Source organism: Taudactylus pleione, unplaced genomic scaffold (genome assembly GCF_031769625.1).
Source record: "Taudactylus pleione unplaced genomic scaffold, aTauple2 ptg000063l, whole genome shotgun sequence".
In the NCBI taxonomy this organism is placed as follows: Eukaryota; Metazoa; Chordata; class Amphibia; order Anura; family Myobatrachidae; genus Taudactylus; species Taudactylus pleione.
In genome coordinates, this window is record NW_028284465.1 from 929,358 (window position 1) to 953,215 (window position 23,858).

Consider the following 23,858-nt stretch of genomic DNA (forward strand, 5'->3'; position numbering starts at 1 on the left):
TCCTCAAAAATTGAAAAATCATTCTTTGTTATGATGCCTTCATTTTTAGCTCTTGTAATGATCTTAGTATATAATTCCAGAAAATCTATGGTAGGATTGAAGGTTAGACATTTATAGCAAGATTCATCTCCCAATTGACGATTCAATTCCATGACATATTGATCTCTCGACCACAGGACCACATTACCACCTTTATCTGATGGTTTAATTATTGTGTCCTCCCACATTTGCATTTCTCTTAATGCTCGTCTCTCTTCTCTTTTTAAATTATGGTCACATTCCGTGATCAGTTTGTTCTTTTCCAAATGATCTAACTCTTTACTTACTAAATCAACAAAGATCTTAACTTGAGGACAAATAGATGAGTCAGGACAAAAAGTGGATTTCCTTTTCAGAGGGATTGTCCTATTGCTCATAGAGTTATCCAAGCTTGATGTTTCAAATTGTTCAAATGATAATTGTGTATCTCCCAGTTCTTCCAAAATTGAGACAGCTATTAAGTCTTCTTGTGAAAGACCTCTTGGATTAGATGTAATTTCTTCCCTTTCTCCTCTGTTTTAAAAAAAAAATTTTAGTGGAAGTTTTCTTGCGAAGAGGTTAATATCCTTCTCACATTCGAATCTATCTAATGATTGCGTAGGTGAGAAGGAGAGTCCTTTGTTAAGGACTTCTATTTGTGAATGTGTTAGTATTCTTTCTGTCAGATTGATAACTCTCACGGTATCCAATTCATTTATTTCCTGTATTTCCGATAATCCCTGGGTTCGTCTCTCCAATCCCTTAGATTTCGTTTGCCTCTTCTTTCCTCTCCTAATCCTCTTGGAGGTTGTCCTATATTGTCTCTGATTACTCTGGGGGTAAACTCTAAAAAATCCCTTTGTTGTCTGTGAAGTGAAGTTTGTTTTACAGTATTTTCATTATCAGATGAATCAATATCAGAGGTGGTATAATTCATACGCTCATTTGATACTCTTTTGTTCATATGATTCCACTTATATACTCTATTGGAGGCAAAGTCATTTTTGTCACTCTGCAATTTGCCCCGCTTCCTACTGATAACTTCTTTCTCAATCTCTTCAACTTCCCGCTTGTATTTGTCATATGTTTTTTGAAACTTTTCCATCCCTTCAAAATTTTTAATTTACTGCCCAATGTAGATATCTCTTGTGAGAATTTATTTAACATTAATTCATCATGTTTAATCAGTACAGAAATCAGATTCAGTGAGCATGTAGTGAGGATTTTCTCCCACTCAATTTTCAAGGTGTCACTAGCTAATTCAAAGGAAGGGAATACTTTTGGTCTCAAGCCTCTAGGTGTAATGGACTGTTTGATGTAGTTTTCAAATGTCACCTTATTCCAGAATGTTTTACTTTGTTTAATAAGTAATTGTTTTAACTGAAATAAATCGTTCATCCAGTCTCCCTGGACAGTGTCACAGCTAATCATATCATTGTCAAATACCATATCCATACAGTTTTTTAGTCTAGTTTGTCTGTCATTTAACTCTTTACTCAGAATAAAATTTCCTCCAGTCACTTCAGAAGTGTTTGAGTTTGACATCTTAGTACAAATTAGTGGGTGATATATAATTTAATAATAATAATAATAATAATAATAATAATTTAATTAGACTATGATCTTATAAATTGAATTACTAGAGAAATATTGTATTCAATTGGGCACTTCCGTGGTATAATTTCTATGCTCACTGAAAAAAAGCGGTGAGTATCCTCACCAAATTGTAGACATAGAAGCAATGACAGTCGCACAAGAATAATAATACCTCAAAATTTGTAAATAAGCAGGGACCCTCCTAATATACTATCAAAAGATAATATTATGGGGTGCTAGCACTGACAGCTAGAGTATGTATATGAGCACAAAAAGAGAAAGAAACTGAACTGTCATGAGTGGTGCACTATTGATTAAAACATAACTTTTAATAAATGATAATTAATACCCATTATATAGAAAAGACAACAGCAAAATTTGGTAAAATATAAAGTAGTGTAATAAAGACAGAAAAAGGGATTCAAAATAATTGTCATAATATATTTGGGATATACCTTTCCCTATGTTATCGTGATAGCATATAGATATAGATGAAATATAGGATACTACATAAATATGTAGTTTATATCACTGATATTTGAATTACAGCCAACAAAAAGTGTGTTTGTGTTTGACGTTTCTGAATAACAAATCAACAGACACAATGTCTATTTATTATATACTTGCATCTTCATAGAAAATTAATTGATCAAGAGGATTAAGGATCACGTTGGAGTAGTGATCACTAGAAAAAATCCTTCTCTAATGTATCGGATTTAAATCTGTTTTTGCAACAGCATATCATGGTACAATCTCAGGGAGTAACTCTCATAATGTGCTCAGGTAGTTATGGCAAATATAATTGAACCTATAAATAAACAGTCCCAGCAGCCCCTATTGTTCTTTAGGACATCAAAAATGTGTCTTATGTACAAGTTTCCCAGTAATAGAATCATATATTAAATTTTATAGCGTTTATAGCATTTGCATTTATTATTGCAAGTATATCTGGGAGATATGCAAGTGTAATACTTCCATGTGACCAGGTTTTCTATGCTGATCATTGCATAACAGACATGAGTTTGCACTGGCAATATCAGATATTACTCCAAGTTGGAACAAACACAAACAATACAACAGTACTACATATAATATCTGTGCAGGCTTCAGTAATCCAATTGAGCAAATGTTATTTTGCTTTATGCATGAAGCCTAAACTTTACAGCACTAATAATAACCTCTAATATGGCTGTTAAGCTGGGTACACACCTAAAGATTTTCTGTCCAAACATCCAACTAGTTGATTGGCTGGAATGAAAATCTGGTAACGTATGGGAGTAAATGATGATCAGCAATTTGCTCCTAAATGCCAGAAAACAGATGAAAATGGCGTCAGACAAGTTTGTTAAATGTTTGATCTAAACAAGTTGTTCAAACAACAGTCCGGCGTTTGGGAGCAAATTGCTGATTGTCATTTGCTTTCATACCTTACCAGATTTTCATTCCAACCAATCAACTAGTTGGATGGTTGGACAGAAAATCTTTACATGTGTATGCAGCTTTAGTTTCACATAGTCTGTAGTGTAACTGAATTGAATATGTCACTTCTTTGAATTTTGTTTTTACTTAAATATTTCTTTACTATTCACTTTAGTTATTCATATTAGAAATGAGCTCAGACCCCTGGGTTTTGTTTCTGGTTCTCAATCATTGTCACGTTTTGGGTTTTTGGTTTTGGCAAAATCACCCTCATATGATTTGTTTTTCTTTAACAACTGATAAAAACAGTTAAAATAATGTCATTTGGACCTGATTTTGTTCCTACAGTATTATTAACATTAATAACATCTCCAGTCAATTTTGACCACTTTGTTTGGCTAAAGGCTGCAGTGAGCTGGCTGGCTAAACTTTGTGACAGAGCAGCAGCACAAACACAGGGTATTTTAAAAGAATATAGCGCTCGCTCTGAATGAGGGCAGCCAATTTTTTTTTTAAAACCAGCCTCCTGGCTGCTCGCTAAGCTGTGGGTGACCACCCAAAGCTTTTGCAAGCGGCCAGGTGATGGTCGCGATGGCCGTGACCATCGCGACCATCGTGCTTGCTACAAGACTCTTGTGGTAGGGTCTCGTCTGCCTCAAGCACCTGTGATCTTCCTGCTCAAATAGAGCAGGAAGCTCACTACTGACATCATGAGTGATGTCAGTAGGGCCACCCACAAATGGCAGGCGTTTCTTCAGGAACTCCTCCGTTTGACTAGCCTACAAAACAGGGCGAGCTGTCGATTAACATCGACAGCTGCCCCAGTTTGTAGTGAGCCCCGGAGCAAGTGAATTTCTCACTCGTTACGGGGCTTGCGCATGCAGACGTCATGTGTGGCGCATGCGCAGTGCCCCACCATCGACCCACTTGCGGTGCATAGTGCTTGCGAGCATGTCTGAATGAGGGCCTTAATCCAAACAGCATTTCACCGGCCCAAGGCCAGTACACGGAGCATGTGCAAGAGAGAGAAGTTTGGCAAATGCTACATTCTACCAACCAGTGCTTGATCCCTAGTATGTAACTAATATGAGCTTAATATCTGGAAAGTCAAAACCCTATACTAGGGTATATAAATCAGAGGTAGACAAAGGTCTTGGTTTGTGCATGGACCTAAGACTGCAGAATATGGTGCCTGCAATGTAAATTGAACTACCTGGGCATTAGTGAAATGAGGCCTCTCCAGATGAAGATGAAGTACATCTTATGTTGAAGATGATGAATTACCGGTGTCATCTGAATACATAGACAAAAGTTGAGTATACTGTATACTTTGAATGTTGTTTGTTAATTGTTTGTTTGTTTACTTATAAATAAAGTGTGTTCATTTGTACATCACTCATATTGGTCACATGTGTAACTTTTTCATTTCCATCAGAACGAAACCCACCGTTATGCACTTGGTGTCGAGAAGTGGGATCGAAAGGGTTAAATAGTTTCTGACCAATTGACTGATTCTGTAAAAAAAAGTGCAAAAATATGTTTTGATTTTTCATTGCTGTCCTGTAAATTGTATTGTTTCCTCTGTCTCATTCTTATGTGAAAGGATTGTGATTTAGCTGAAATCACATTGTATGTTGTGTTGTCTTTTTCTTTTTAAAAAAAAGAAGAGAAAAAATGCTTTGCAAATTGTTAAAACATTTGAAAATTGCAAAAGATAGATTACAGAAAAAGTTGGGGAAATTTCAGAAATGTGTTAAAAATTCTCAGTTTAATCCAACATGTTTGGGGACGCCTATACAAAGTTGTAGTGATATGAGGTTTTTAGAAGCTACTGATTTTGAATCAGAACATGAAAATATGCCATTATATGTTTCTGGGATTTCTAAATTCCATAGGGAGGCGGAGTGAATCCTCTCAAGCAAGAGGTGAGCTGTCAACTGGTGATTTATTACACACAGAAAGTATAGAAATTAGTGAGCTTGAAATTAAGCATAGTATTCACACTACAGAAAATTTATTTGTTCAGAGAAGTGATTGAGTAATGAAAATGTCTGATCATTTAACAAAATGTGAACAAATTGTTGAAATCCATAAATGCAAAGAATATGTCCAGAAATCAGAGTGAAATTTGAATGCAAATGAGGTGTCTGACAACATGCCATTGATTTGTTGTACTCATGAGCTGAATGATGGTATGTCTGACATGCCCAGGACTGTCCCATTTGCCATGCATTTTTAAATAATTGAAAAAAAGGATATGTCTGCATGGCCATTCAAAGGGGTGTTGCTATGTGAAGGTGTGGTGATGATGCCTTTTGCTTTGCTCAATGAGACATGGGCATTGCCCAAAGCCAAAGGGTGGGAATTAGGCAGGATTGCAGTTATAGACCATACCCCTGAGACTGAAGACTTCCCCTGTGACAACATTATTTTTACATGGCATGAACATCAACATGTCATTGTTGAGTTTAAAAATGCAAAAGATGATCAAGATGTGTTTTCTGATGAAACATCCATTGCCAATGATGTTTAAGGTTTACTTGCTCATTGTGAAGGAGGGTTGGTGGGTACACACTGACTAACCACAAGGGGTATACATGCATTACAGACACACTGACTGTGGTTTTGTTTAGTGACAAAGTTGCAGATTTTGTGTTTGGTAATAAAATTTGCATCCCACTGTATTTCCTTACAAAGCCTTTCCAGCCAAAGTTTTTGAAGCAGCTGTAAGACACACAGTTGCTAATGACAACAGCAGAAACTCTCATGCTGATTGAGAAGTTTAAAGTGCTTCTTGCTGGCCAAGTGAAATTTAAACCAATGTTTGAACTGTCCTTATTGGATTTCTTAATGATCACAGTTCCACAGTGGTGGGAAAATTTCCAAGACAGAGAGCATTATTGGTTCATGGACTATGGTGCTACCTGCACCCACACAGGATTGTTGTGGATTTTTGCTAGAGCAAAGCAGCTATCTTTACAAGCTGACAGCCGAAAGACAGAAGAAGGGGCTAGTGAAGTTGTTGCATCTATGACTGTTTTCCAAGTCACTGACCAGACTAAAGACCCTGTAAGTCTTCACACTGAGAAATGGACATTTGACACAAAGTCTATATGTGCTGCTGCCCAAAGCTGGAAGAACGATGTGGGACATGCTGATACACACACCTACAGCTTCAATGGTTTGTACACAACTGACCTGAGCACAGAACATGGTGTGCAATTCACTGCAAAGACAGCACTGATGGTGCTAGGAGAACTGTTAAGACATGACGGAGCTGACGCTGCATTCAAGCAAGCTCAAATCAAAGGGATTCCTTACATCCAAGCCATGGTCAGAGACATTGCAAAAACCTGTTACATTTGCCAACAGCTGGAACTGTGGCCTACCTTGATTACTACTGATAAAGGCCTATTATCGGATGTCTGAGAGGATTCAAGCAGACAAAGACACCCATTTTACAGACCCAACATTGGAGTATATTGGGTTTTCTATGTTTCATACCATTCACAAAACTGACATCAGTATGATTGAATGAATGGATGTGATATTTAGGAAACAGGAATGTTCATATATATATACAAAGTTGGGTTTTTAGAGCAGGCTGTATACAGTACATATATTTTGTTAACCAGAAGGTGGTAAAAGGTGCAACTTTTTAAGTAAGATATCTGTTGTACAGACAAAAACATTTATGATCAGGTTGTTGTGAAGAAATGTTTAGTAGGAAGAGAATAGAGACAGGTGTAAGAGATAATTGTAGGATAAGTAAATGTTTATTTTGTTTTGTTGTTATGGTTTATCTCTCACTGTTTATTTGTTTAAGCCAATAGTTTGATGGTTGGAACAGGAGGTGAGAGAACATCGCTGAAGATGCCTGAGATGATGATGGCCAGAGAGTGATTTCTTATTCAGGAGAGAGAGAGTCCAGGAGGACAACAGAGATATAAGATCTAACAGTACAACCATTAAATACACCTATGTGTATTCTGCAAAACTGAACTTGTGCCTTATATCGGTTGGATCCACACTCACCAATATTCTCAAGACTTTTTCAAGATTTCATTGAACTGAACTGAACTTTATTTTACTTTAGTTATATTAATTATCTTATAAGTAACTGATATATTTGATATAATCATATGTATTATTCACTGTTTTATTAGAGTATTGAATAAGATATAAAGGAATATATATGTAGAGAGTTAGAAATTAAACAAGAGTTCAGTGAGGTATTGACAGGTTCTGCAATACAGCCAGAGTGGTCAAGTCCTGAATGGAAATGTTGCTTTAGGATGATTTATTATTATTTGTTATATGTAATCACAGTATAACCTTATTATATTATATGTTGTTACATTGTGTGTAAGGATAAGTAGTGAAAGTACAATAGAGGTTTAGATTATGCAATGGGGATGATGTTCCCTATATTTGATGTAGAAATCAAGGTGGAATGTAACCAGTGTGTTAAATAATTAATTTCTACATAGGCTTATAAGATGTAACACATATACACTTGCTAGGCCTCATTGAGGTTTGAAAAGAGATTGTATTCATATAGTTGCAGTGTAAGGACAGAATTGTTAGATATAACCTTTTGAGGTCAAAGACGACAAATTGAGAGACCTAGCTTGTACCTGCCATTACTATTAGTAGAAGTATAATGAGCCATTCATAGCTTTTGTAACCTGATGCTTATTGGTGAGTTGGAGCTGAAAATTTAAGGCGGCACTCATAGTCAGTGTACAGCACACGTTACACTGAATGTGAGCGCCTCTTTTATTATGTTTTTCCTACATTTATTTTTGTCATGTCCTCTTCGTTGGTGCTGTATTTTATTATACAGTAAAGAATGGCATTAATTACTGTACACTGACAATGATGCAATTTGAACACTGCTTACAGATTATATTACATCTCCATGCAGTCTAATAACCCCCACAAACATCAGGAGATTGCTGCTAGGTGCACAAGGAGCTGAGTTTCATATATACCTGACTTTTACCCATTTCACACAGAGAAGCAAATTACCGGGTAGAGCACTTTTACCCGATAATTTGCTGATCAACTTTCCGTGTAAAAGGGTCAACCCGGGTCAAAATTCCAGGGACAGTGACCCTGCAATTTTGACCCGGGTTGAGCCTTTCAGACAGAAAAAAATACTTGTGTTGATCAGCTTTTCTGTCTGAAAGGGGGGGGGGGTCAGGCTGGGACAGCAAAACGACCCGACAATCAAATGCCAGGTAAAAGCCGGGTTTTAGGGTTATTTGTGTCTGTAAGGGGTATACTTATGTAACTAATTTACAGTAGTCATTGCATTCAAATGTTAAAATGTAATGATGACATATCTATTTGTAGATTTGTAGCCAAATGTCATGCAAATCATAAAGCAAACAACCCTATGTATAATACTAATTTGCTATACCACACCGTACATCAGATGGGTCTAACTCTAGATGGTTGTTAAGAAATTAGATGCTGTGAAATACAGTATTCATTACTCTGTGAAGAAAATATGGATTTTTCCACTTTTATCCTGTTATCATTTGTCCTCTGTTCTCTGATGTTTATCGGATTACTTCTCAATGTATTTATTGTGACCCAGATCTTCATTTGGTGGCTGAAGGGTCAAACTCTTCAAACTATTGACATTATCATGACCAGCCTGGGAGTGGTGAGGATCATTCTTCTAATTGCTGGTTTCAATGAATGTGCTGTGATCATTTTCACTTATTCCATCATTTCCAATGATGCTACTAAGTATACTGACACTGCTTTAGAATTTATGACATTCTGCAGCCTGTGGTGGGGCACCGTGCTCTGCGTCTTCTACTGCGCGAAGATCACAAACTACAGCAGCAGATTATTCATGAGACTTAAGATGAACATCTCCAGGATGGTCCCCTGGCTGCTCCAGATGTCACTGCTGGTGTCTTTTCTTTCCAGCCTGCCCAACATATGGCTCATATACCCAGTACTCTACATGAATTCTACCCTGGACAGTAACAACTCTAGTACTGGAAATGTGACTCTGGACACAAATTCTGTATATTTATTCATCTTCTTTCTTACAGGATCCCTCGTACCATTCCTCATATTCTGTGCGGCCATTTGTCTTCTGATTGTATCGCTCCTGAAACACACCAGGAATATGAGCAGCAAATATTCTGGGTTCACTAATATCCAACTAGACGCTCACATAAGTGCAATTAGAAATATGCTCTCTATTCTGTTCTTATATACTCTGTATTTTATAAGTTCAAACATGATCAGTTTATGCTACGAATCAGAAGATTCAGCCTGTGTATCATTGTGCCTTATTTGTGCATCTGCCTACCCAAGCCTGCACTCTATTGTATTAATAGCCAGCAATGCCAGACTGAAGCGCTCTCTTCTTACTGCTCTGCGCTGTGCAGGAACCAAAAATCCACATGACTAAATGTAATAATTGAACCTGTACTATTTCACATTAAGCTTGTAAGCTGCAAAGTAATTGTAGGCTATAATATCACTTTAACAGCTATAGTGTAACTTAATTATACAGTATGTGTTTGATTTCTTTGAATTTGCTTTCAACATAAAGCAGAATAAGGTGCAGTAATTCCTGTGCCGCTATATCAGTAAAGGAATAGAATAAATATAAATATTTTTGTTATTCTTATGATGGTTTTTCCTAATGACTATATGGATGTGAAAGTAAGCAGCAATAGTTGAGGAATAAGTTACAGTAATTTTTACTTTTAAATAACCACAAGGAAAGCTCTAGATTTGCCTCATTTCTAGAGATGTGCGGTTTGGTTCTCCAGGAATCTGAATCCACCCGAATTTCATGAATTCGGGTAAATCCGAGTCGTTGTTCTAATCTTCTGAGGAGTCGCGATTATGATCTTTTTGCGGTTCGGAATTCGCATTTAAATCTGAATTTCGTGTTTTGGATTGCATAAATTACATGATTTTAGCTGTTTTTAAAACTTTTTCTTGATTTTTTTTTTTTAAATCAAGATCCAAAACCAAAACACTTGAGGGTGGTTTTGCAAAACCAAATCCAGATCCAAAACCTTGAAGGAGATACAGATCCAAACCAAAACCATAACACAGGGGTTGGCGCACATCCCTACTCATTTCATGTCCTTTCCATTTGTTTTTTTATTATTTAAATGATGTTAGTAAAATATACAGTACACTATTACATTCTGTTTAGTAAAATACTATAGAGCAAGCCTGGCCAATCTGTGCCTCTCCAGCTGTTGTGAAACTACAAGTCCCAGCATGCCCTGCCATACTTTTAGGGAATGCTAAAACTGTGGCAGTGCATGCTGGGACATAGTTTCACAACAGCTGGGCAGCCACAGGATGGGCAGGGCTGCTATAGATAATTTCCATAGCAAATTCTAAAGTACCAACATATTGCACTCAGATCCTAAATGAATCAATCAGAAATATAGGGTGACTGACTGCAGGCTGCTAATATAGGCTGGAAATAATGTATATCATTTGCACACAATAATGAATATTTCACTGTTGCTCTTTTAACTTTATGTTATTGGGGAATTCAAATGCCAGTTGGTACAATTTACTAATAATATCTTAAAGTTTGAATAGAAAAGAAAAAATTGTGCACATCAAATCAGTCTGTTAGTTTAGAAGATACAGACAGAAGCTATTATATAATGAGGTAGAGCGCGTGGGATAGTCTGGTTGAGGGTATGAGAAGTGCTGCATTGTCTTACATTTATACCAGGTCCTGATAAGGGTAAAGTCATTAGTTATAGGTCCCATGCGCTTCTTGTGGGTAGTGGATTTTCTGAGAGTTGAGGTGTGATGAAATGGGGGTAGTATTGTGTGAGATATGGGTGGCGAAGAGTGTGGTATGTAGTGCCATAAAGGATGATAGACAAACAAGAGGTGGGGCCAAATCATTTATTGAGAGACACATTGCTACTCTGATGTTGTTCTGGGGGGGTGGGTTTGGCGGCCGGGGGGGGAGATAGTGGGGTGAAGGGGTGAATATGGTGGGAAGAGAGTGGTGAGCTGAACTCTGGTGGGACCTACTATGGTCTACAGTCTTGGGGAGCCAGCTGAAAGTGCTTAATCAGATGGATTAGTGTGGGTGTGGGATGGCAGTTTGTGCTGGTGGCATCCCACATAGTGGATTAGAAAATAATGCCTCAAGTTCCTTCAAAAATCTACCATAGGTTGTTCATATGTGGAACGTTGCGGCTGGGAATGTCGTGGGTACGTACCCTTCTGATTTTTGGCACGGTCTGCTGGTTCAATGGTGGGAACACAAGAGGTGCAGATCGTGTGTCAGCGAGGTTGGAAGCGAAGCTGGGTGCGGTGTCCACACTGCACCTGGACCCAATGGTGAGGTAGCTCACTGGTGGTGAGCGGCTGGGGTCAGGTGTGGGGCAACCCTCCTCTGGGGTGTGTGCTGTCTTTGTAGCATGTTTAGGGCATTGAAACGCCGGTGTAAAGGATGGTTGTCTGGGGTGTGCTCTGGTGCCTGCTCAGGGTGGTTGTACTGGTGGCTGAGGATGCTGCCAGTAACCCTGACAGATGAGTGTCCCTTGCTTGGCAACCTCCCTTTGTGGTGAGTATTGGTGTGGTGCTGGGTAGGGGAGCGGGTCACAGCACGGTCAGCTCTGACACTGGGGGTCAAGACTGCTAGTGCCTTGGTGGGGAAGGTAGTTGGTAGTGGGTGGTAGGTGTTTCTCCTATATGTTTTAGCCTAAGCCTTTATCCAGGAGATAGTGTTATCTGTGTGGCGAGTGCGGTCCTATTTAAATAGCTGCACTTCCGGGTTCGGACACGAGCACGTGGGGTGCTGCAGCCAATCCGAGGGGAGTTGGCTGATGGCATGTGGAGGCAGAAGGGGGGCATCTACAGGGTGGGGATGAGTGGTGAGTGTGGGATAGAGGGAGGTGTTGTAGGTGCTACAGGGAAGGACAGTGTCTGTGACATGACACCTAGTAGGGATGTGTGGTCTCTGGCCAATGGAAGGTGGTGCTGCGTGTGATGGAGGAAGAGAACCAGTTGTTAGGTAACAGGGGATAGCGGAAACAGGGGATATATCATGGGATGCAGGTCTGTGTGTGAACCTGTGGAAGTGAGTGGGTGAAATGTGGTGCACAGACGGGATGCTAGCAGGGATTGTTGATTCCCCAGGAGGGGAGGTGCTGGTTTTATGTCCCCAAGGGACAGGGTGTGTGTGTGTGGGTGAATGGATTAAATGGTGGAGGTGGGGCATCATGTACGGAGGTGAGTAGTGAAGAGAGGGGGTGGGTTCAGGAGGGATTGTGCATTGGTGTGTGGTGGTGATTTGCTGGGATATGGTAACATGTCTGGTTTGAATGGAGGGGTAATGTTTTTGGTATGTATTGGTGGTTGGAGGTTACTAGTTGGGGGGAGGTGGTAAGGAGGGGTGGAAGAGAGGGAAGAGGAGAGGGCAAGGGGAAATGTTGTGGGGGGACATGGCTGGGAGGTGGGGTTTGAGTGGCTGTATGAGTGTTGCTGTGTGTTAGTGTGGGGTGGGGTGATGGTTGATGCAGTTCATGGTCTGGTGGAGGCACTTTCAGAAGGATGGTATGAGGGATGGGAGTGGTGATGTAAAATGGGCGATAGGTGGTGTGATATATGGTGTGTTGAGGGCTAGGGGTGGTGGGGGTAGAGAGGGGCATGAGGGGAGAGATGGAAAGAGAGGGGGGTGAGGAGAGGGTGAATGTGTAGGAGACTGAGTGTGGATGAGCGTGTATTGGTGTTCATCTCGTGATGACAGATTTCACCTCATTATCAATGTTGAGACCTTTGGGTGTAAATGTTTGGAGTGTGCCACAAGTCAAGTAGAGAGTGGTTGTGAGGCCCCACCTCCTTCCTCCCCTTACAGCTCTCACTGATGCCCAAACACAGCCTCCACCCCCTGCACAAAAGGAGAAGGTACGGAAACTGCCTCCCGATTGTGGCCAAGAAACTTAGGTGGATGGCAGAAAGCCAGAGGCACCCTATGATCGCTGCATCTCCCCAGTCCACAGCTGTTATTGCCACCATTATATCAAGTTGGAGTGACAGACTTCCACCCACTGTCCCATATGCTACTCCTGTTCTAAGCCCTGGCCATGTACACTGTGAGTATCTAACAAGACCTGTACCCTGCAACAGACAAGGCCAGTCTCCAGTCTCTGAGGGCAGACTACCACTGTACACACCATGAGGGACCATCATTGGTTACCCCTCAGATGGTCTCTCTCACCTGCTGATAAATTCCAGTTACTGTCGATAGTCAAGGAAAAACAGGTGAGGAGGGGAAGTTGGGGGGAGGCAGACAGAGGAAGCTATTAATTCAGCTCCCAATAGCAGAGTTTTAAAATACTGTAGCACTTCCCCATAGAGAAACATTGGTGGGGAGTTCAGCCAATTGCAATAGGTTAATAGATGTAATGACCACAGAAAACATAAGCTCTGAACTACATAGTGCAACTACAATGTAGATCTGGCTGGGCACAATAGCTAGCAAGATGGAGAAGTATGGCTCCAAAACAAGTAAACCGTTTGAAAAGATCAAATTTCATCAGTTGCAATGAGGGATTTTTGCATATGTGGATTTCTGGACTAACAAGAGCTTGGTGTGGTCATCAAGAACAGAATTGATCATCTACAGAATACTGCAGCTATAATAAGGGTCACTGGGGATCAATTAGCCAATGGGAATTTTAGTAAGTGTTAGTGCTGTCTATTTTGCCCTTGCTATATGCTTTCTCCCCACTTGGGGTCACTAGGCCTTTTGTGTATTAACTAGAGATGAGCGGGTTCAGATTCCAGAGTTCCGAACTCACCCGAATTGTGCTGCCTGACTACAGTCATGCTCCAAAAAAACAAATTAAATTGTCTTATATTTTTTTCTTCTGTGTGTGCTCATGGGTGTTAGGCTTAACCGCAGTAGCATACAATAGCCAGTCAGCAACGCAAGTTGCAACCTTGTGCTGCCTGACTCCAGTCGTGCTAAAAAAAAACCAATAAAAGTGTCTTATATGTTTTTCTTCTGTGTGTACTCATGGGTGTTAGGCTTAACCACAGTGGCACGCAAGAGCCAGCCAGCAACACAAGTTGCAACCTTGTGCTGCCCAACTCCAGTCATTCTCCAAAAAAAACAATAAAAGTGTCTTATATTTTTTTCTTCTGTGTGTGTGTGTTATGCTTAACCGCAGAAGTGCACAAGAGCCAGCCTGCAACACAAGTTGCAACCTTGTGCTGCCCGACTCCAATCGTGATTAATCGGTGCTCTGGGCCCAAGTTCTTCTGGAGCTGACAAAAAATAAAAATCATCATTCTTTTTTTCTAATATTTTTTTGTGTGTGCATGACTGCATGTGTGTGAATTTTGTAACCGCACCTTGGCTACACTTTTGGTGATTGTGACACTGCTTCAAGACTGCAGAAAATATGGAGGGCTGTCACATGACAGGAGAGCAAGGCCAAGAACCACATGTTGTAGCTGCTGCCAGCAGTGCAAGGACATCAACTTCCTCATCCTCTATGAAGGCCCATGCCCCAGGGCTTGTCACGTCATCGATATGGATAAAGCAAGTTTTACTGAAGTTAAGAAAAAAAATTTGAAAGGATATTTGCCTTTAGATAAACAAAAATTGGCAATATGCCATTCACTACACGAAGTGGCAAGGAAAGGATAAGGCCTTGGCCTTTCTTTATGAAGACTGCTGATAGCCCTTCTGCTTGTAGTAGTGGTGGTGGTCCAATTAAAAATGTGAAAGTTGTTAAGACTGCTCCGGAAAACCAACTGTGTGCCCTGAGAAATCAAAATCACAAATCCCAGAGTAGAGTGCAAGTGTGTCCGCGGTTGCAATGTGTGAGCCCGACCTAAATTCTAGTGTACTGGAGGATCCTCCATGTTCCAACATTTGTGTGCCCTCTTTAAATGTGGGGAAAGGCAGTCAACATCTTGCACACATAGTCATTGAGGATGATTCTGTGGAATTGCACATGTAGGAGGAGGATATTTTGGTAGTTGAAGGTGCTAAGAATGATGAGAATGTAGATGATGAAGATGTTGGTGATGAGGATGTTGATGCCGAGGATGTCCTTTGTGTAAGTAAGGCAACAGCTGTTGCCCATGGTTTGAAAAAGCCAAAGCCCATTGTCATGCCAGGACAAAAGACGAAAAAATCTACTCACGTGTGGAATTATTTCCATCCCGATCCGGACAACAGTTGTCAAGCCATATGTGCCCATTGCCATACAAAAGTGAGTAGAGGGAGGGACCTAAACCACATAAGAACTTCCTCCTTGTTACGTCACTTGGAGCACATTCATCACATATCAAAGTGTACGTCGCCAAGTTCTAAAACACAAAATGTAACAAGTCCAGTGTCACCTTCCTGCTCCCTCTCTGTGAGATCCAAGCACCTTCGATCTCCAAAACCAACACCTGCATCATCAACATCCTCATTCGTCATCAGAAGTAGTCCTGCTGCATCCAATGTTGGTATTCGAAGCATGATGGACTACTCTCCTATTCGTGATTCCTCAGGAGGAACCTTTATGACTACACCTGTTGCTGCTGCTGTTGCTGTCAGTGGATTTTCATACCCGAAGGGGACCAGGAGGAAGACTACTTGTAGCGTATCCTCCAAAAAACAATTAACTGTCAAACAATCGTTTGCAAGGGCTTAACAAGTATGACAGCAATTACCCAGTTGCACAGCGGATTACTGATGTCATAACATGCTATGCTGGTATGAGATGTGTGTCCGGTATCCACCATTACTGCAGTGTGTTTTTAACAGTTAATTGAGGTCCTGTGTCCTCACTACCAGATCCCTTCTAGATTCCAATTCGCTAGAACAGCAATTCCAACTCTGACATTAAAAAAAGCATTATTAATGTCCTCAGAAATGCTGTTGTACCCACTGTCAACTAGACCACTGATATGTGGACAAGTGGGACATGGCAAACTAAGGATTACATGACTGTGACAGCCCACTGGGTAGGTGTATTGCCTACAACAGCAACAGCAGCAGCAACATCTCTAAAAAGACAGCTGATACAGAGGCAGGCTACTCTTTGTATAACTGGTTTCACTAAGAGGTATACAGCTGAGAACCTTTTAGAAAAACTCAGGGAAATCCTCGCTAAATGGCTTACCCCACTTGCACTCTCCTCGAGATTTGTGATTTCGGACAATGCCACCAATATTGTTAGAGCATTACATGTGGGCAAATTCCAATATGTCCCATGTTTTGCTCACACAATTAATTTGGTGGTGCAACATTTTTTAAAAAGTGACATGGTCATGCAGGAGATGCTCTCGGTGGCCCGCAAAATATCTGGACATTTTAGACATTCGGCTACCACTTGTCGAAGATTGCATGACCAGCAGGTACTGTTAAATTTGCCCTTCCATCAGCTGAAGCAAGAGGTAGCAACTCAGTGGAATTCTACCCTCTATATGCTTCAGCGGATGGAGGAACAGCAAAAGGCCATCCAGGCCTATACAATGGACTATGACATTGGCCGTGGAGTGGGAATGCACCTTACTCAAGAGCAGTGGAGAATAATTTCCATGTTGTGCAAGGTTCTCAAACCCTTTGAACTTGCCACACGTTAGTTCAGACACTGCCAGCTTGAGTCAGGTCAATTCCCCTCATCAGACTTTTGCAAAAACAGCTGGATAAACTGAAGGAGGAGCTGAAATGGAGCAATTGCACAAAGTATGTGGGACTGGTGGATCAAGCCCTTGATTCACTTCACCAGGATCCAAGAGTCGTCAATCTATTGAAATCTGAAAAATATATTTTGGCCACCATTCTGGATCCTAAGTTTAAGTCCTACCTTGTGAGTTTTTTTCCAACAGACCAAAATCTAAAAACTATGCAAAGAGCTGTTGGTCAAAAAATTGTAATTTGCAGCTGCATGTGAAACGCTATCATCTCCTCCTTCAGTTTCAACAGTTGCCAGGAAAAAACTCAATTTTCCTTATAGAATGCCTGCTGATCATGCAGATAATTTACCATAAAATGACATCTGGTCGGGCCTGAGAGAACTGCCTACTAGTGACATGTCTTCTACCGTGACTATGTGTGATATGGTTTCCATTCACAGAATGGTGGAGGAATATTTCAGAGATAATATCCTATTAGACATGTCAGACAGTCCCTTTCACTACTGGCAGGAAAAAGATGCAATTTGGAGTCCCATACACAAACTGGCTTTGCATTAATTAAGTTGCCCACCCTCCAGTGTGTACTCCAAAAAAGTTTTCAGTGCAGCTGGCAACCCTGTCAGTGATCGGTGTAGGAGGTTACATCCTCAAAATGTGGAAAAGATGATGTTCATTAAAATGAATTACAAATTAAACGAGGAAGATCAAAACCAACAATTACATCAAAAAATTACAGAGGAGCCTATGGTGGATTCCAGCAGGGACGAATTAATATTGTGTGAAGGAGTGGATGTACACACTGATGGGGATGACAAGGCCGAGGATGAGGATAACTTGTAATGTAATGCCAGTTTGTGTATGGGATCAGCTTGTTTTATGGGGGGTCCAAACTAACCAATCAATTGCCAGTCCTTGTCGCTGAAATTATTGGTTTGTTAAACTGTCCTGTTTCATATACTACAGTAAGGGTGGGTGGGAGTGCCCAAAGACTATTCCATCTTGCACCTTTTTCCTTTCTATTATGTGCTGGTTGGGACATTGCTGCCTGACATTTAAATTAATGTTATGGTTGGTTTAGGAACCAATGATTTAATTTGAAATTAATTTATGATCAATTTAACAGCCAGGGGCTGCACCCAATGAATTGTTTTTAAATTGATTTATGATCAATTTAACAGCCAGGGGCTGCACCCAATGAATTGTTTTTACATTAATTTATGATCAATTTAAAAGCCAGGGGCTGCACCCAATGAATTGTTTTTAAATTCATTTATAATCAATTTAACATCCATGGGCTGCACCCAATTAATTGTTTTTAAATTAATTTATGATCAATTTAACAACCAGAGGCTGCATCCAATGAATTGTTTTTTAATTAATTTATTATCAATTTTACACCTGGCTGTCACTGTCATCAGCTTAGCTGTGCAGGGGTGCTGTGCTCCTGTCTGTCGAGGGGCTGCTGCCCAAAATAATAAATAAACAATTTTTTTTGTGTGTATGTCAGCTACACCTGTCACCGGCATAGCTGCGCAGGGGTGCAAGGGTGCTGTGCTGCTGTCTGTCAAGGGGCTGCATGAATATTGCAATGAAAACTTTTTTTTTTTAAGTTATTGGGTTACAAAAAGTTTTTTTTTTATCTTAAACATAGCCGAAATGTTATCCTAACAGCTTATAAAGTTATACGCTCTAAAACACAGGTTCTCAAACTCGGTCCTCAGGACCCCAAACAGTGCATGTTTTCCATGTATCCACACTGAATCAAGTGAAATAATTAGCTCCACCTGTGGACCTTTTAAAATGTGTCATTCAGTAATGATTACACTTGTGCACCTGCTGGGTGACCTGCAAAACTTGAACTGTGTGGGGTCCTTAGGACCGAGTTTGAGAACCACTGCTCTATAAAACTAAAGCCTATATTTGTAAAAAACTAAAGACTAATTCTGCCAAAAGAGAGACTGACACCATGGCTAAAGAGTCACCTTCTGGATGTGAATTGTCTCATTTGCATGGGGAAAACCCAACCCTCACATGAGATGGATCTCAGCCAGTGGACAACATTGAAATCACCATTAAAAAGTCACAATTGAAGACTACAGTGTGGAGAATCTTTCTTCACAATCAGGAGAGGCCTCAGAGAACATGAACAAAGATGCTCTAGGTGCTGATCTTCAAGGGATTTCTCCATCATGTTCTGCAGTGTGGAAAGGTTTCATTCACATGTTTTCTCAAAGTTACAGCCTTCAAAGTGTCTGGTTATAACACCCACCTTTGCCAGGAATTACCAAAGATTATTACAAGCAAAGAATTCATCTGTCCAGAATCTGTCTGGGAATTCATGGATTGTATTTGGCCTAAATGCAGACATTGAGGGATTCTGTCACTGTGTTCTGTAGCCCAGTTTATTCCTACCTTATTCGCAAACTGAAATACGGAATAGTAAGCAGGGACAACAGGGTGGCCTTTGTTGTTCTGCTGCCTGCATGCCAACCAATACCTCTCAGACTACACCCACTGGGGGGACCAGGTCTTGATAATGACCATCCCCATCTGTTGCTAGGCCTTCTTCCAAACCATCCATGCTTGACTTCCTGTGCAAAAAAGGTAAGCAGTGTACAGAAAGAGGAGCTAGATGTCCCCAATTACATTTTTTTTCTTCTATCATAGATGATGTGGAGAGATAAGCGCTTCAGATGTTGGAAGTACAGGGGCTCCCACCTATTTGGCATCCCTCCAGAGAAAAGAGCTCTGTTCCTCAGGAAGTGTCTATGCCTGAGCTGATAGGTAGGTAGTCTCTGTCTGTTGGTAAACACCCTTCAGGAGATGGGAACCCAGAAGAACAACAACTATAATAATGTGTCCACTGATTACCAGCCTGATTCCTTAACAGCAGCATTCCCCATATGGCCAACTCATAGCATGAGACCCAGTTTGCAGCCTCCTCTTCCTTATGACATTAATTCAGTCGCCATGGTTGATCAACCAGCCATGTGTGGTCCACCCAATTTTTGGCTTCCACATTCTAACATTCACATACCTAAGAAGAAGTGGACAGTGGGAACAATGGCAATTTGAAGGCCACTAACTAACTCTGTTTTTTTTAATGTCCCTGTACAGGTTGGAAAATTCTGTTACAAAACAGAAAGTTTGCAAAGGATTATTTAAGTCACATAACGTAATACTTAAATCTTAGGTCTGAAATGTTACATTTGCTGCTCTGTTCCGCTTGTTCACAATATATCTCACATGGTTAAGTGGACAGTGAGAACAGCAGCAGTTTGAAGGCCACTAACTAACTATGTATTTTTTATGTCCCTCTACAGGTTGGGAAATGCCTTTATAGAAGATTTGCAAAGCATTATTTAAGTCAATTGTTTATTTATTTTTGGAAAGCACACATCCTGGTCCCCTTGTGAGCTGTGAGGTGGTCAAAATTAGCTGGAAACAAATGGAAATAAATGTTATTGAGGCTATTAATACTGTAGGAACAAAAATAGGCCCATTTTATGTGATTTTAGCTGTTTTTTTATTTTTTAAGAAAAAACCCAGATCCAAAACCAAAACACGAAAACAAAACATGGAGGTGAGGTTTTGGCAAAACCAATCCAGATCCAAAACCAGGGAAGATCCAGATCCAAAACCAAAACACGAGGGTCGGCAAACATCTCTTATATTAACTCCAGTTCCAGGCCCTCCAACATGACCCATTCCATTAGGTACAAAATGATCTGTTCCCCGACTTCCCTCTTAATTTTTGATTGCAGCCAATTGTGTTGAAACACCTGTCTCATCAATTAACTAGTTCAACACAGGTGACTGCAATCATTAATTAAGAGGGAAGTCCAGGAACAGAGCATTTTGTACCTGATGGAAGGGGTCATGTTGGAGGGTAGGTAGTTCTGGTCCCTACTTTACTAGTACATAGGTATAGAAAGAAAAGAAAACACTTTTTTGGGGGGCACTCAGTAAATTAGAAAATTGATTGTATGAAAATATTAGGTTAAAATATAACTTTTAATAGATATAGAACTAAAACTAATTAATGCACACCAAACAAAAGACTATTACATACACAAAAATTACCAGTAGTAACCAAAAAGGGAAACTACTTGAATACTATTACTAGATAATCTAGAAAGGAAAAAGAAATCTGGATAATCCTTTCTAGATTATCTAGTAATTATCTAGTAATAGTATTCAAGTAGTTTCCCTTTTTGGTTACTACTGGTAATTTTTGTGTATGTAATAGTCTTTTGTTTGGTGTGCATTAATTAGTTTTAGTTCTATATCTATTAAAAGTTATATTTTAACCTAATATTTTCATACAATCAATTTTCTAATTTACTGAGTGCCCCCCAAAAAAGAGTTTTCCTTTCTTTCTATACCTATGTATTAGCTGTTTCTGACTCTGGGGAGCACTGCCAACTCTTTAAAATACTTACCAGAGTCTGGTCACATAAAACTTATTAGTTGGTTCTCTGTATTATTTCCTACCACACTAATATTATCATAACATATTTAGGTGGTATAAGTTTCTGATTATCCCAGGGTAGATCTGTCCTGTTCAAACTCCAACCCACAATATTTACACTCTACTTTACTAGATCAGTTGCCTGGTGAGTTATTGCCTAATCAGCAATCATGACTACACCTGTTTACGGGCCTTATAGGCTGCCTGGAACCAGCATGCATTGCTGGTCATTAGGTTTGTTTCCTGGTTCTTGGGATATGGCTTCAGCTCTGCCTGCTTAGATGTGCCTGGGCAGCTTTTCTGTGTTTTCTACTGCAGATTCCATAGGGTATCCACAGGACACCTTGGGGTATAGGTGATGACATCAGTCACAGGCACCACAGAGTTAAGTTTTCCAGCCTCCCAGGATGCACTGGGGTCCCCCTCCTATACCCCGCCCCCAAGCCAAGGCAAATCAGTTTTGTTGGTGCCTGGCTCAGAGTCAGAGAACCTGTCATAGAGGGGGGGCTGTTATGTCCCCTGAAGTTTTTTTCTACATGCAGTTGTGGCTGCACATCTGAGTGTACAGCATGGACAGTCAGTACTGATGTCCATGCTGTCTCTCCTGCACACCGCCGGTACCAGAACACAGGTACTGATCCTCTGCTCCTCGGTGGCCATCTTTCAGGACTTGGCAAGCGCTGCTGGAATCTGATCTCCAGTGGCTGTGTGGTCTGGGTCCCCCTGCATACCTCACCTCCATTAGTAAGGTCAGCACTGATAGTGCAGAGGTTGTTCTTCTGCATTGTATGTGACTTCTTGCTACCACTGCTGCCTGTACTTTCACTTTCTACTGTCAGCCATTTTACTATCCCTGTCTTCCTCTACTAAGGGCCCTTGCAGTGCAGTGTTGCAGGGTGCTTATTGCCTCGCTGTACAAGTATTTACTTGTGAGGTGTGTCACATACAGCTCCTTTCCACTCATCATGTCATAGAGTGAATGTGACTTTCCTCTCCAGCTTAAGTGTACTACCTGTAATGTACCAGTAGCGGAGGTGATGGTAACTCTGATGGGTTATGTAGGGCATGTTATTTACTTTCATGCGCTATTTTGGTCACTGCGCTGGTGCAAGAGCTGCCCTGGGCTTGTTTTGCTAATGTGCTTACAACTCTAGTGGGTCAGCTAGTGACGCCCCCTGCATTTCCCCAAATGGGGTTTTCACAGCAGTCGTTGGTTTCATCACCCATGAAGGGGTTCCCCAGACAGTTAGTGGTACCCCAGAGTCTCACGCTGTCGCCCCCCAGGTCTCACAAGAGCCTGCATGGGTTAATTCCTTGTCCACTTCAGTGCAACACCTGTCGAACATTTTACTGGGGGAGTCTTCATTGCGGTCGCATAAGTGTCCATTACCATCTCAGCCTGCTCAATATGATGAAGATGATGTGTCGTCTGATGACGGTGAGATATTTGACCTTTCTGACCAGGAGCCCATCCATACTAAAGAAACGGATTCTAAGTCTAAGGTCTACATACCGGGCCTAATACGTGCAGTCTGTACAGCCTTAGTTATTAAGGATGATGATCCCCCGTGGCTAAATCTATATACTCCTTCTTTAAGGATATTAAGGGTGATGCCACGGTTTTTCCTCTTTCTGGTCAATGAGTGGATCTTTTAGAGGAGGCATGACAAAATCCGGGTAAATGGTCCCAGCCTCAAAAACGTTTGGCTTTTGCATACCCATTTGCAGGTAATTATTTATCTAAGTGGGAATCTCCTCCACAGGTGGATTCTCATGTGACATGCCTAGTATGAGGTGCTACATTGCCCATGCCCTCCATATCCTCCTTAAAGGATGCTACGGATCGCAAGGTTGAAATATGCCTTAAGTCCATTTATTCCCTTGCTGGAGGGGCATCCAGACCAGCTATGGCTGTGTGTTGGGTGGCCAGAGCCATGGAGCGCTGGGCTGACAGTTTGGAGGTGTCTCTGGACTCTGACTCATCTGCAGAGCAGGCAGAGTTAGTTGGTAATCTCAGAGACTTGGCTACCTACATTAATGAGCTGGCCTTGGATATCAGTCTCCTCATATCCAGAATCTCCTCTGCAGCTGTGGCCGCTCATTGCACCCTATAGTTGCGTTCTTGGAAGGCGGATGCCGATTCCAAGATGGGCTTGGAATGTTTGCCATTTAATGGACAGGTCCTGTTTGGTCCCGATCTGGACAAGATTGTAGCTACTTTGGCCGCAGTCTGCGTGTCTCCCATTGGCTCCAGTCCAGTCAGGGTCTAGTACTTCATCCTTTCGGCCCTACAGGCCCCAGGGTAGGTCCAAAGTACAGTTTTTTCCAAGACAGGCAGGGTTCAAGAAGTCTACCAAACCCAAGAAACAAGCTTGGAGTACAAGGCACCCTGCCACCAAGTCGGACGACAAGCCTTCAGTTTGATGGCCCGGGCCTCCCTTTGGGGGAACCCAAAGTGGGAGGCCACCTGCTTCGGTTCGCCCAGTGTTGGTATCTGACTACCAAGGACACTTGGGTACATGAGGTGGTCTCTCGGGGCAATGCCCTTTCCTTCCGGTGCAGACCCCCCCGCAGGTTTTTCACAACAGGCCTTCCATCGGATCACAACAAGGCCCTGGAATTACACAAAGTAATGCTATCTATGCTCCAGGCTGGAGTTATAGTTCCTGTTCCATTATCCCAG

At 41.1% G+C, this 23,858-nt stretch overlaps 1 protein-coding gene across 1 annotated transcript; it reads left to right on the forward strand.

The window, feature by feature from the left end:
* Positions 1 to 8,548: 8,548 nt before the first annotated feature.
* On the forward strand, positions 8,549 to 9,472 carry LOC148534831 (taste receptor type 2 member 39-like). The gene has a single exon (XM_088465694.1). The coding sequence runs from the start codon at positions 8,549 to 8,551 to the stop codon at positions 9,470 to 9,472; it is 924 nt and encodes a 307-aa protein (XP_088321820.1).
* The last annotated feature ends 14,386 nt before the right edge of the window (positions 9,473 to 23,858 follow it).